General features: G+C 36.1%; 1 protein-coding gene across 1 annotated transcript; it reads left to right on the top strand.

Annotated features, from left to right (window-relative positions):
* The first annotated feature begins 557 nt into the window (after nucleotides 1–557).
* Nucleotides 558–4,187, top strand: LOC128653332 (bombinin-like peptides 2). Its single transcript, XM_053706551.1, has 3 exons — nucleotides 558–596; nucleotides 1,570–1,634; nucleotides 3,681–4,187. Exons 2-3 carry the CDS (start codon nucleotides 1,576–1,578, stop codon nucleotides 4,033–4,035), a joined length of 414 nt encoding a protein of 137 aa, XP_053562526.1. The 5' UTR covers nucleotides 558–596; nucleotides 1,570–1,575; the 3' UTR covers nucleotides 4,036–4,187.
* The last annotated feature ends 10,934 nt before the right edge of the window (nucleotides 4,188–15,121 follow it).

The following is a 15,121-nucleotide window of genomic DNA, read 5'->3' as shown; positions in this document are numbered from 1 at the left end:
GAGATTGAAGCAAATTAGATAATAGAAGTAAATTAGAAAGTTGTTTAAAATGGCATGCTCTTTCTAAATCAAGAAATAAAAAAATGTGGGTTTCATGTCCCTTTAATAACATGAATCATGTTCAATAAATTATTTTTATAACACTTATTAATCAATATTTTATTCTTTATATGTCAGATTTAAATGTAAATAAATAAATGTGTTCTACTAAACTTAATTAATTAAATAATCATCTATCTAATCTATCTATCTCTATCCATTTATCTGTAACACACACAAATAGTTAAAGACACATACTAAAACACATATGGACAAAGCTAACTAATCATACACTCTTTGCAATAGAGTATTTGAATCTGTAATGTTTGGCTTTAATTAAGGTGATCATATTATTTGCTTTTATAAAGTGAATGACTTTGCTGAAATCATTTAACACAAATATTAATTTACAATATTATTATAAAATTTGTTCAGGATAATTTGAATATATATTACTAATTAGACACAGATACTGTATATAAGGTGTAAATCCCTCACACCTAAGAGACTATCACATCAAGATATCTGATAACCTATAACAATATCCTGAGATCCTGGTAAGCAAATGTTATATCTTATACTTATATATTTGTAACCATTTTATTTATACTTCTTATGAGAGTGACCTTTATTTTACATTTAGTATAGATTTTTAATACTGGTAACTCACTTTTTTTATGGCACCAGAGTAAAGAAACAGCACAATATCAATGACAATTAAATTAATCAGATGCTTATTTATAACATTACACTGAATACTAAACATTATAAGGCTGTGTGGTGTATTCATGAAAATAATTAGCAATAAGGGATATTAGTAATCTTGTAGTTGTACATGACAGAACAATATCTATATCTATAAATTAATACTGACATGTTCTATAGCATATTAGAATCTACACATAGTTAAGCATATTATCATTTCATTTTTTAATGTCTCTTTAATGTCTCTGTTCCATCTGGTTGTAAGAAATCTAAAAAGAAACGTTAAGCTCAGTTTTATGTCAAAATAAACTTCAGATAATAGAATAAAACAGTTTGCAAATGTCATAAACATTATTTTGTGCAAATGAATGATTAAAAATCTATTTCATTAAAGGGACATGAAACCCCTAATCTCATCTCAATGCATTTTTAAACATCTTTGCAATTTACTTCTAATATCAATTTAGCTTTATTTTATTGGTATCCTTTATTGAAGGAGTAGCAGTGCACTATTTGGAGCTAGTTGAACACATCGGTAAGCCAATGACAACAGCCATATTTGTGCAGCCACCAATCAGCAGATAGCTCCAGTCCCTGAGCCTACTTAGGTATGCTTATCAACAATGGATACCAAGTGAACAAAGCAACAGCAGTCAAATGGAAAGCAGTTTCAAATTGCATATGCTCTATCTGAATCATGATATTTTAATTTTGACTTTAATGTAATTGTGTTTTAATGTTTTTTTAATGATATTTAAATCAACACATTTAGTAAAAATGTGATATGGTTCTAATTGTTCTTTTTTTTCCCTTTACTTTTAACAGGTAAAGATGAATTTTAAGTACATAGTTGCAGTGTCCATTTTAATAGCATCTGCATATGCACGAAGGTAAAATAAATATACAAGGAAAGAACTATCAAAACTATTTATTCTACATATGAATATTTTATTTCAGAGAACCTACTAAATATTCAAAAGAGATACTAAATTCTTAAAAATGCAATGGCCATATTGACATATGTGGTAATAATTTTGTGATATAAAGCTTTCAAAACTGTGTCTAATGTAAAGTGCTATCTGCTTCCATTTTCCATCCAGTACATATACACATTACATTATATGAGAGCACAAAAGTGTAGTAAGATGTTAAAAGGATGTTAGAAGGAATAAAGGTGGTTTGAACAAGGGCGTTAAAATGAAAGATAATTTTTATTTCCATATTTTACTTAAGAATAAAAAGAACATTTTGTTTCTATGTGAAGAACATTGGAAGTGAAATATTCAAAAGTACCTTCAGGTTTAGCGCAGTTGGTTAGTGCATATCAGGTTTCGGTCATTCGCTAACTTTTTACTTTCAACTTGTAAAAGAAACTAACCAACCCACATAAAAAACGTACTTCCAGCGGTGTGCACTTGAACAGGAGAGCTAAATAGAGAGAGAGAGAGAAAAATCAGTTTTTATTAACTTAAACTAATTTGGTACAAATACAAATGCCTAAATACCCAATTTAACCCCTTAAGGACTGGGCATTTCAGACAAAAACTTTCCCAAAAGACCAGTGCATTTTTGGCATCACTACATTTAAACAGAAATAGAGATTTTTTTTATATTTACCTATCAAAACTATATCTTTTTTTTAGTAGACAACCTAAATATTAATCTATGCCCATTTTGGTATATTTCATGCCACCATTTCACCAACAAATGGGATCAAATAAAAAAATCGTTAACTTTTTTACAATTTTAGGTTTCTCACTGAAATTATTTACAAACAGCTTGTGCAATCATGGCACACATCATTGTAAATGCTTCTCTTGGATCCCCTTTGTTCAGAAATAGCAGACATATATGATTTTGGCATTGCTTTTGGTAATTAGAAGGCTGCTAAATTCCGCTGTGCACCACACTTGTATTATGCCCAGCAGTGAAGAGGTTAATTAGGTAGCTTGTAGGGTTAATTTAAGCTTTAGTGTACAGGTTACCCTCCCACCTGACACATCCACCCTGACCCCCCCCTGATTCCCCCCTAATGCCTCTCAAACAGCTCTCTTCCCTCTCCCACCTCACAATGGTCACCCCCATCTTAAGTACTGGCAGAAAGTCTGCCAGTACTAAAATAAAAGGCTTTTTTTATATATATAATTTTTTCAAAATATATTTTCTGCAGTATAGAATCCCCCCTTACACCCAACCTCCCTGATCCCCCTGAGCAGCTCTCTAAGCCTCCACCCTCTACCTATTAGACACCATCTTAAGTACTGGCAGTTGTCTGCCAGTACCCAGTTTGACCTCATTTTTATTTATTTCCCCCATTGTTTTTCTGTAGTGTAGCTGCCCCCCCCCCATTTTTGCCATACTCCCTCCCTTTCCCAGATCCCTTTCCCTCAACGGATCCCACATAGGATCCCCCTCATTGCCCCTCCTTCCCCCTCACTGATGCAGCTTTATTTTTTCCCCTTGTCTGTAGTATGGTGTAGCGGTCCCACCTGCTCTTGCCCTCCTCCTGCCCCATCCAGTGATGGACCGCCCACCCACCTAGCTCCTTAAACAATCTGCACCACCGCTGTCCAATACAGAGAGGGGCACATAATGTCACTCTCTGCATCGGTAACTCTGCAACTCTATTTCAGCAGTGCCCAACGTACCCCATGTGATCTCCCAGGACTGCAGAGACATACAGGGTACGGCGCTGGTTGTTAAGGGGTTAAAAAATGTAACTGCTTTTTTATAAGCAATTACTGATATCTGTTATTTTCTCAGTGGTACTACAGACTAAGCAAAAGCCCTCAGAGCACCAGGTGTGCCCGTCTGTCCTAATTAGGTAGAACTGTGCTTTCAGAAAATAAAATATATTTTAAAAACCAATAAGTAGTTTAATCTTAAAATGTTAAAATCATAAAATTTGTTTACCAATCGGATTTATTTATTTTTAGTGAAGAGAACAACATACAGTCTCTGAGTCAGAGGGATGTTTCAGAAGAAGAATCACTGAGGGAAATCAGAGGTATAGGAGCATCCATCCTAAGTGCTGGTAAATCAGCTTTAAAAGGCTTGGCTAAAGGATTAGCTGAGCATTTTGCGAATGGGAAGAGAACAGCTGAAGAACATGAAGTGATGAAAAGACTGGAAGCCGCAGTGCGTGATCTAGATTCCTTTGATCATCCAGAGGAAGCTTCTGAAAAGGAAACCAGAGGCTTCAATCAAGAGGAAAAAAAGAAACGCATTATAGGGCCAGTATTAGGTATGGTTGGTAGTGCACTTGGAGGTTTACTTAAAAAGATTGGATAATTATAGCCAGTAAAACTTTGCTTTCATGAATGTTTGTAAAATGAAGCCAATCAGATAACATATAATAAAGCATAAATAAAGCACAAAAAAAGCTATTTAAACAAACTGCATGTTCTCTACTCTGCTATTAAATAAAAATCATATGAGTAAAACTTGTTCATCATTTGAAATTATCATTAGCATTTCAGCTTAATATTTATGTAGTAAAGTTTATCTAATGATTTTTCTACAAAAGCCAACATAAAATCTATGGAAATATTTGTAGATAATAATTATATAATATTTTCTACAGGATTGTGTTTCACCCCAGCATGTCGATACCTGGAAAACTAGTTAATCAAACAATAAGAAGCATATGATATTTATTTACATGATTTTCATGCACCCTATTTTCTTATGCACACTTGTTCTTCTAATCTTAATATAAAAACAATGTAACAAACATGACCAAAATGTTGATAATTAAGCAGCTATACTAAAAAACAGCAAAAATGTAGGACTGGAAAATATATTAACATTTTCATTGATTTTCAACATTTTTTTTCTCTTTTTCTCTCTCTCTCTCTCTCTCTCTCTCTCTCTCTCTCTTTCTTTCTCTCTTTCTCACTTTATTTCTTTCTCTCTTTCTATCTTTCTTTCTCACTTTCTTTATTTCTCTCTCACTCTCTCTCTTCAAACACACAAACACACTTCGCTTTCTCACACACACACTCCTCTCACACACAACCACACCTTTCTCTCTCACACACAGTCGTCTCACACACAAACACACTTATTTCTCTCACACACACACTACTTGTTAGGTGTTGTTTTCGGGGGGGGGGGGGGGGAGTCAGGGCTTGGCTTGGAATACACTATATCAGCTGAAAATGAAGGGGTTATTTGATCAGGATATCCAGAGAACAGCACTTCAGACCACACAGCAATGAGTCTAAAACTATTCTCCTTTATTGAAAGATAAAAGGCACGTCTTATAGGCGACAATTACAGCGTACAGGGTCAACATGATGACACGTTATGACTGCGTCATTTTACACAGTGTTTGTCAGGAAAAATACAAGCTCATTATTATAATTAGGTAAAAGACAGTTTTGAGAAGCAATATTTCTATAGTCATAATAAGAAGTGCATCTGTGCCCATAGCTCAGCCCAAAGCAAGGTCGTTTGGGCCTCTTACCTAGATAACGGACTTCCGGGCACATTGCCAGGAACATTTGCAAGGCCAATAAAACTTATACAATTCTTACTAAAATCAGCATATTTCTCATTACATAATAACTACTATAATGAATACAAAGAGAGAAGCGCTCTACCAGGAACGAACAACAGCTCAGTGGCTTGTTCTATGGCGATTTACCACCCGGAAGCAGCCTCTTTTAGACCAGTGTGCTTTTCACAGAAGAAAACTTTCCTGAAGTATATCAGTCTGATCCTGCCAAGTAAGGTCAGTCCAGCCCCGAAATACCAGGCAATTCTCCTCTGAACAAGGAACATGACAACCCCAGACGATCGTTTCGGCCTCCTATGGGCCTCGTCAGTGAGGTGCAGCCACATTCCTCTAAGCACACTGGGCAAGGAGTCCACGTCTGGTTTCCCCCATCACCCATATAATGAATGTTATTTAGACAAGATGGATGCCAGAGACAAAATGGCCGCCAAGAACAAGATGGCGCTGGTCATGCTAACAATTCCTAACATACCACTCTTTTATTCTAACAGAATAACATAAAAATAGAAAAGCCCAGAAAATTAGTAAAGCCTTTAACAACAATATAAGTCCAATACTTTGGTAACATGACTCTATGTGAGAATACTGTAGAGAAAGGTATTCATATGTAGTGGTATAATTTTATAGGCCAATAGGCCAATAGGGCATAAATTGTCACTGCACATAGGTGTGGCCAATCCAATACTCTCCGTCTACCTCCCAGCATCCTCAAACTACCGGTCTATCTGCACAAAGACCCAACCAGCCCCCTATCTACCCCCAAACAATGCTGCATCTTTTATTTCTCCACCTGCATTGCTAGCACCCCCCAATATTTCCAACAGTTTCTTGCTCTGTACATTCTCCACAGTGAAGCATGACCTGGGAACAGCACAAAGGTCTCTATGTGGCCTCTGATCACTTTAAGAACAGTCTTTGTCCTCTTAGAGCGCTCCACCTTCCTCAGAAACTTTGCTTCAATACCATAGTCCATTTGCAGTAGGGGTGCTTATCCAGTGTCCTTCTGCAGGTAGATGCTGGAAGTCTGATGGTTTGTTCATGGGGTAGACAAGGAAAGCCAGTTGATCCTCATAGCAAGCAGACACTCGAGTCAGAAGGAGTCTAAGAAGGAAACAAAACAGCACAAGATGAGCACACACCCTGATACAATCACAATTATGTCCAAATAAAACTTATTTCACCTTTTTTGTAAGCATCACCATTCCTTTAGCTTAACTTATCCTATGTCATTTAAAACCAGAAAAACATTGTTGATATATAATACAAACTAAATAAATTGAAACTTTTACTGAGAATAACTCACAGCTTCTCTTATACAATTTAAATGATACTTCTTGAATACTAAGCAAGTAAAAACTGCTAGACTTAATCAAGAGGCTGAATGGCTACGCTAAGTAACTTATGCTAAGGCCTGCCCTGCAACAAAAATGAAAAATAAAACAGTCAATAAAAATATTTTCTTTAAAATGAATTTCTTCACACTGTCACTTGGAACTACTAAAAATAAAATAATCTAGTGTTGCTTTATTCTGTGACGCTACTATCTGTAATATTTATCATTCTCCAACTATGATCTTAATAGTCAGCAATTTCATCTGATATAAACACTACTAGTTTACTAATTATTTTATGCAACCTAAATTCTCTCACACTCCTGTATGAGGAAAGAATACAATCATAACATTTTTTAAAACTACAAAATCTTTTAAAGGTAAACACATCTTTATGGTAAGATAATTCATTTTATTGACACACATCTGGAATTACCAAATTCAAATTGCAGATACCATACCAATTAATAAAAGGGAAAATAAATACATTTACTTTCATAACACAGCTCCAATAAGAGCCATGGTAGGTAAAAAATATACCATCAATATAACTATAAGATAATTATGCTACTCCCTAAACAAATATTTCTTTGTATAATTAATATAAATTTCTAGCTGAGACATGTCCACACTGTGTTCCATAAAATACCTACAATTACCTACAATAAAACCTAACACTACACTATCAATAAATAAATTAAATACAATTCCTACAAATAACTACAATGAAATAAACTAACTAAAGTACAAAAAATAAAAAAGAACTAAGTTACAAAAAATAAAAAAATATTTACAAACATCAGAAAAATATTACAACAATTTTAAACTAATTACACCTACTCTAAGCCCCCTAATAAAATAACAAAGACCCCCAAAATAAAAAAAATGCCCTACCCTATTCTAAATTAATAAAGTTAAAAGCTCTTTTACCTTACCAGCCCTGAACAGGGCCCTTTGCGGGGCATGCCCCAAGAAATTCAGCTCTTTTGCCTGTAAAAAAAAACATACAATACCCCCCCCCAACATTACAACCCACCACCCACATACCCCTAATCTAACCAAAACCCCCCTTAAATAAACCTAACACTAAGCCCCTGAAGATCTTCCTACCTTGTCTTCACCCCCCTGCCAGGTTCACCGATCCGTCCTGGCTCCAAAATCTTCATCCAACCCAAGCGGGGGCTGGCGATCCATCATCCGGTGCTGAAGAGGTCCAGAAGAGGCTCCAAAGTCTTCATCCGATCCTATGGATCAGCCAATCGGATTGAACTTGATTCTGATTGGCTGATTCCATCAGCCAATCAGAATTTTCCTACCTTAATTCCGATTGGCTGATAGAATCCTATCAGCCAATCGGAATTCGAGGGACGCCATCTTGGATGACGTCCCTTAAAGGAACCGTCATTCGTCGGGAAGTTGTCGGAAGAAGAGGACGGATCCGCGCTGGAGGTCTTCAGGATGGAGCCGGTCGTCATCGGATGAAGATAGAAGATGCCGCTTGGAAGAAGATGGTTGCCGGTCCGGATCTACTCTTCTTCCCGGATAGGATGAAGACTTTGGAGCCTCTTCTGGACCTCTTCAGCACCGGATGATGGATGTCTAGCCCCCGCTTGGGTTGGATGAAGATTTTGGAGCCAGGACGGATCGGTGATACCTGGTGAGGTGAAGACAAGGTAGGAAGATCTTCAGGGGCTTAGTGTTAGGTTTATTTAAAGGGGGTTTGGGTTAGATTAGGGGTATGTGGGTGGTGGGTTGTAATGTTGGGGGGGGGTATTGTATGTTTTTTTTTACAGGCAAAAGAGCTGAATTTCTTGGGGCATGCCTGTTCAGGGCTGGTAAGGTAAAAGAGCTTTTAACTTTATTAATTTAGAATAGGGTAGGGCATTTTTTTATTTTGGGGGTCTTTGTTATTTTATTAGGGGGCTTAGAGTAGGTGTAATTAGTTTAAAATTGTTGTAATATTTTTCTGATATTTGTAAATATTTTTTATTTTTTGTAACTTAGTTCTTTTTTATTTTTTGTACTTTAGTTAGTTTATTTCATTGTAGTTATTTGTAGATATTGTATTTAATTAATGTATTGCTAGTGTAGTGTTAGGTTTTATTGTAGGTAATTGTAGGTATTTTATTTAATTAATTTAATGATAGTATAGTGTTAGGTTTAATTGTAACTTAGGTTAGGATTTATTTTACAGGTAATTTTGTTATTATTTTAACTAGGTAACTATTAAATAGTTCTTAACTATTTAATAGCTATTGTACCTGGTTAAAATAATTACAAAGTTGCCTGTAAAATAAATATTAATCCTAAAATAGCTACAATGTAATTATAATTTATATTGTAGCTATATTAGGATTTATTTTACAGGTAAGTATTTAGCTTTAAATAGGAATAATTTATTTAATAAGAGTTAATTAATTTCGTTAGATTTAAATTATATTTAATTTAGGGGGGTGTTAGTGTTAGGGTTAGACTTAGCTTTAGGGGTTAATCCATTTATTATAGTAGCGGTGAGCTCCGGTCGGCAGATTAGGGGTTAATAATTGAAGTTAGGTGTCGGCGATGTTAGGGAGGGCAGATTAGGGGTTAATACTATTTATGATAGGGTTAGTGAGGCGGATTAGGGGTTAATAACTTTATTATAGTAGCGCTCAGGTCCGCTCGGCAGATTAGGGGTTAATAAGTGTAGGCAGGTGGAGGCGACGTTGAGAGGGGCAGATTAGGGGTTAATAAATATAATATAGGGGTCGGCGGTGTTAGGGGCAGCAGATTAGGGGTACATAGGGATAATGTAAGTAGCGGCAGTTTACGGAGCGACAGATTAGGGGTTAACAATATAATGCAGGGGTCAGCGATAGCGGGGGCGGCAGATTAGGGGTTAATAAGTGTAAGGTTAGGGGTGTTTAGACTCGGGGTACATGTTAGAGTGTTAGATGCAGATGTAGGAAGTGTTTCCCCATAGGAAACAATGGGGCTGCGTTAGGAGCTGAACGCGGCTTTTCTGCAGGCGTTAGGTTTTTTTTCAGCTCAAACTGCCCCATTGTTTCCTATGGGGGAATCGTGCACGAGCACGTTTTTGAGGCTGGCCGCGTCTGTAAGCAACTCTGGTATCGAGAGTTGCATTTGCGGTAAAAATGCTCTACGCTCCTTTTTTGGAGCCTAACGCAGCATTTTTTTGGACTCTCAATACCAGAGTTATTTTTATGGTGCGGCCAGAAAAAAGCCTGCGTAGCTAACGCACCCCCTTGGCCGCCAAACTCCAAATCTATCCGTTAGTGTCTTTAATCTCTGGATACAGCTTCATGATCTCATCCTGCAAATACAAATATTGTGTTAAGAACAAAATAGAAAAATAAAAACATTTTAGGTTCATTTACTTATGTAAAATAATCACCCAAAACACATAAAGGTACGCATCAATACTTCCCCCTTTGTTTGCGGGAAACACCCTATGTGTCACACAAACACAAGATAACAGCAAACTAAAAGACAATTCATGCACTCCACTCATGCATGTAGTATACTATTCTGAACATCATGCAAAACCAAATACACCTCAATATTCAATATTCCATTCATACAGCACCCTTCCACACGCATTCACTAAAAATAAAAAAAACACAACATTCTCTTAGAAAACACTTAAAACCAACTGTCCATTCCACAAAACAAAACAATAACAGCTGACACAAACTTTTAACAACCAGAATTAACCTGAAATTCAACACATATACTTACATTTACTGAAACACAGCACTCGCAAAACACTACAAATAATTAAAATCCTATAACAACCGTCTATACCCTGGCTCTGCAAATTCTACCATGCATGATACTATGAGATCATACTAATGACGCAATCACTTCAGATGATCAATAAACTCCAGTTGCATATTTACAAATAAAATCCCTAACCATAAATTTACAAAGGAACACACAAACACCTAAGTACCATATTTTGGGAAAGATCAGACAATAATGGTACAGCCACTGTTCTATATAGTCCCTGCTTGCATGCACAGTGCAAATCCACTGTTAAATAAAGCATGTGTGGCACAAATAATTTGTGAAAAGCTCTGGAATCCAGTCTATACTTTTACATAACCAAGATTTTACTAAATACACCATTATTTGATTTAACTTTTTTATATAATTTGATATTCACCATTTTGCAGCTCTCTAGCTAAATATAACAATTGTATACAACAAAAAATGAGCTTTCTACAAAAGAATAATAATAACAATTTACACTAATAGATTAAAAGGATAGTTTGTCCAAAAATGTCCCCTTTAAATTGTTCCCAGTGATCGATTGTGCTCACTTATAATAAAAAATGTATACTGACGTCCATTGGATAGCCTAAGTAAACACAGCCAGTATATAAAAAAACACTCTCTCACAGTGGGGTGCAGGATAGTTAAAGGGACATTTTACCCAAATTAAAAAAATATCTTTAATTGCAACTGCTGACATTGATACTAGTGTTTGGCTTACAATAAACCTCATTTTATTTCTCTGTGAATATTTCTTTAAAATCTCAGATTTTATATCAGTTTGCCTGTACCCCTTTAAATATTTTCTCTTCTCTTCTTTTTTTTTTTCTCTCGCTAGTCTCACAGATTGCAACACAAAGATTGCAGGCAATGTATCAGTTCAGTTTGCATTACAAAGGGAATTGATTTACACTGCATAACTGTCTGCTATCTAAACGGCAGATTTAAAAAATATATATATTTTGCAAACTACTAATCTCTTTTACTTGTTAATACAGTGTTATTGCTGCTCATGAACTCCTTTCCCATGAGTGAACTGGTCCTTTAAGTAATAAAATTACAATTTTCCATTGCTCTGTCTAAGCCCTGAGCTCCGATTTTACAGACAAATATAAGATAAAGAACAAAATGAGATATGCTTATTATCCGAAATTCAACCCATTGCAATAAACTGTGTGTTGAAAGCATAAAACTAACTACTTCATATATACAAATAAACTTGCAAATGCAATTTCTCCTATATTTTATACTATTCAGCTTGTATCACAAGTCATTGAAAATACATTAATATAAAAACAATTTTACAGTGTACTGTCCCCATAAGGGCTGACCATTTATAACATGTACATTACATCTGTATACCCTAGCCATGATTAGGAAACTTGTATTATTTACCATAAAAATTCTACTTTACTGTATCATGACCTGCATATTTAAATGAGAGCCATCACAGCATAAATAATACCCATTTATATTAAAACTTCTACTGAATTAATTTACTTGCAACATAAACAGACCCAAATACGTTTATATAAATTTAATGATATACAGCTTATAACCTTACCTCATCTTTTCCACTAATGCCTTGTACAAATCTTGCAAATACAACATACTTGAATCAACCTGTTAATCTTTTTTCATTTACCAGAACATGACCGAAAGTCACACAATCATCCGCACATTCACAAATCCCTTAATTAGTTCACTTGCAAAAACAATATATTTATGTGCCGCAACAGGTGGACAGTCTTCATTTGCATACAACAAATATCACTTAAAACTAAAAAATGCTATTAATACAAATAATTAAGAACATACATATGACTTTAAAATAAAGTTACAACAATAACAAGCAAATCATTAGTGTCAAATTTATTAGCTAAGAATCCCTGATACACACACAAAGCTCCAGCCTGCATCAAACATCAAGGCCAGCTTTCTTTTACAGCGATTGTACACAAAAATCATATCAACTCGCATACCTCAAATAGTTCACTCCCAACATTTATTCTACAGCAATTTCAACATACATCAAACTCTTAGTGACACTGAAAACACATTAACAGTCTCTTTCTTTTCAGGAAAACATATATTTCATAACCTACCAAAGACATTTAAGAATACAATAAAATTATCTTTCCACCAAATTTAAAATTTATTTGAAAGTGTCCGCATTTGCAAGGAATTGCAGACTGAGACAAATTTCAAACAGGATAATACATCCTCTTTTTTTGGTTTACAGTAAATCTTTTACACGTCATACAAGACACAGTGAGAACCGACAGACCAACTCTCATTACACAGCACTGCCCCCCCCCTTCTCTACTCATAACTTCTCTGAATGCAGGAGAAAACTTCAGCATGCACGATTCCCTGCCTCAAAACGAAACTGTTAACCCCTTTGTAACACATTAATAAAATGCAATAACATTCTCCTTTTCTTTATGCATTATTATCAATATTTTGCTATGAGCAGACCCCATTTTTTTAACAACACAATTATAGCAGCAAAATAACAGCAGCAAAGTTAAAATGCACAGACACTTAATATCTTCTACGCACAGCACAGCACAGCACAGCACAGCACAATCATATAGCAATAAAAAGCAAGCAAGCAAAAAGCACCAAATACCAGTTCAAATCCAGTGATAGGTAACAAAATCTCAACTATAGGAATGTATAGGGACAACTTCAACACCGATGAGACTCAAACTCACCATAACAAAGCGATGCCAACTTGCCCGGGGGACTTAAACCTCCCGTCAAATGCATGCTAACTTTTATCTCTTTGCACGCTTCACCAGACAGGACTGCACACCTGTCTAAACTAGCACAGGACTATAAAACCTGTCTAGAGGGGATTATCACAAGTGCCGGCAGATCTGAAAACCTCTGCACAAACCCTGCACTTAACTGCAGGAACCCCTTAACCCTTTATCATATATAACCAACACCTATTATCAAAAATAAATTTAGGTTCAGATTCACAGAGGGAAAAGTAGAGTAAAAAACACTCATCTACTTACCCAGTGCAAATCCCACAGATGACACCAGAAACTGTTAGGTGTTGTTTTCAGGGGGGGAGCGTTTCAGTCAGGGCTTGGCTTGGAATACAACATATCAGCTGGAAGGGGTTATTTGATCAGGATATCCAGAGAACAGCACTTCAGACCACGCAGCAATGAGTCTAAAACTATTTTCCTTTATTGAAAGATAAAAGGCAGGTCTTATAGGCGACAATTACAGCGTACAGGGTCAACATGATGACACGTTATGACCGCGTAATTTTACACAGTGTTTGTCAGGAAAAATACAAGCTCATTATTATAATTAGGTAAAAGACAGTTTTGAGAAACAATCGCCTAGATTACGAGTTTGGCGTTAGCCTTAAAAAGCAGCATTGAGAGGTCCCAACGCTGCTTTTTAACGCCCGCTGGTATTACGAGTCTGACAGGTACAGGCGTACTGCTCACTTTTCTTCCGTGACTCGAGGCTACCGCAAATCCCCTTACGTCAATTGCGAATCCTATCTTTTTAATGGGATTTGCCTAACGCCGGTATTACAAGTCTTGGAAGAAGTGAGCGGTACACCCTCTCCTGTCAAGACTCCTACCGCATTTAAAAGTCAGTAGTTAAGAGTTTTATGGGCTAACGCCGGAACATAAATCTCTTAACTAAAGTGCTACAAAGTAAACTAACACCCATAAACTACCTATTAACCCCTAAACCGAGCCCCCCCCCCCACATCGGAAACACTTTAATAAATATATTAACCCCTAATCTGCCGATCTGATATATCTCCGCCATTTTAATAAATATATTAACCCCTAAACCGCTGCACTCCCACCTCACAAACACTAGTTAAATTTTTTTAACCCCTAATCTGCCGTCCCTAACAAAATGGTTACCCTTGTCTGAGGAATCAAAGGACTTTTTGGTAAATTGATTCTTCAACATTGTCTTTGAAAAAACAACACTAGTTGATTTGTGTGAGATTCTGCAGAATGTAAAGACTGAGCAAGTACCAAGATAACGTCCAAATAGGGAAACACTGCAATACCCTGCTCTCTGATTACAGAGAGTAGGGCACCGAGAACCTTTGAACAGATCCTTGGAGCTGTCGCTAGGCCAAAAGGAAGAGCAACAAATTGGTAATGCTTGTCTAGAAAAGAGAATCTCAGGAACTGATAGTGATCTGGATGAATCGGAATATGAAGATATGCATCCTGTAAGTCTATTGTGGACATATAATGACCTTGCTGAACAAAAGGCAGAATAGTCCTTATAGTCACCATTTTGAATGTTGGTACTCTTACATAATGATTCAAGACTTTTAGATCTAGATCTGGTCTGAATGAATTTTCTTTCTTTGGGACAATGAACAGATTTGAATAAAACCCCATACCCTGTGGCAAGATTATCCCATATAAATCCAGGTCTGAAACACACTTCAGGAAAGCCTGTGCTTTCTCTGGGTTCACTGGAATGCGTGAGAGAAAGAAACTTCTCACAGGCGGTCTTACTCTAAAACCTATTCTGTACCCCTGAGAGACAATGTTCTGAATCCAATGATTTTGGACTGAATTTATCCAAACATCCTTGAAAATTTTTTTTTTTTTATTGAGGTTTAATGCCATGACATACAACAAGCTAAAACAAATGTCAAGTACAACAGGCTAATACAACAGTTTCTATAGGCAATGATGTAATAACATGTCAATTGTGTGTTGACCCTCAAGGTTTCACAGAAGGC

The sequence above is a fragment of the Bombina bombina genome, chromosome 3, assembly GCF_027579735.1.
Source record: "Bombina bombina isolate aBomBom1 chromosome 3, aBomBom1.pri, whole genome shotgun sequence".
Lineage (NCBI taxonomy): Eukaryota > Metazoa > Chordata > Amphibia > Anura > Bombinatoridae > Bombina > Bombina bombina.
Note: the sequence above shows the minus strand (reverse complement) of the source record. Positions and strands in the feature narration are given on the sequence as shown.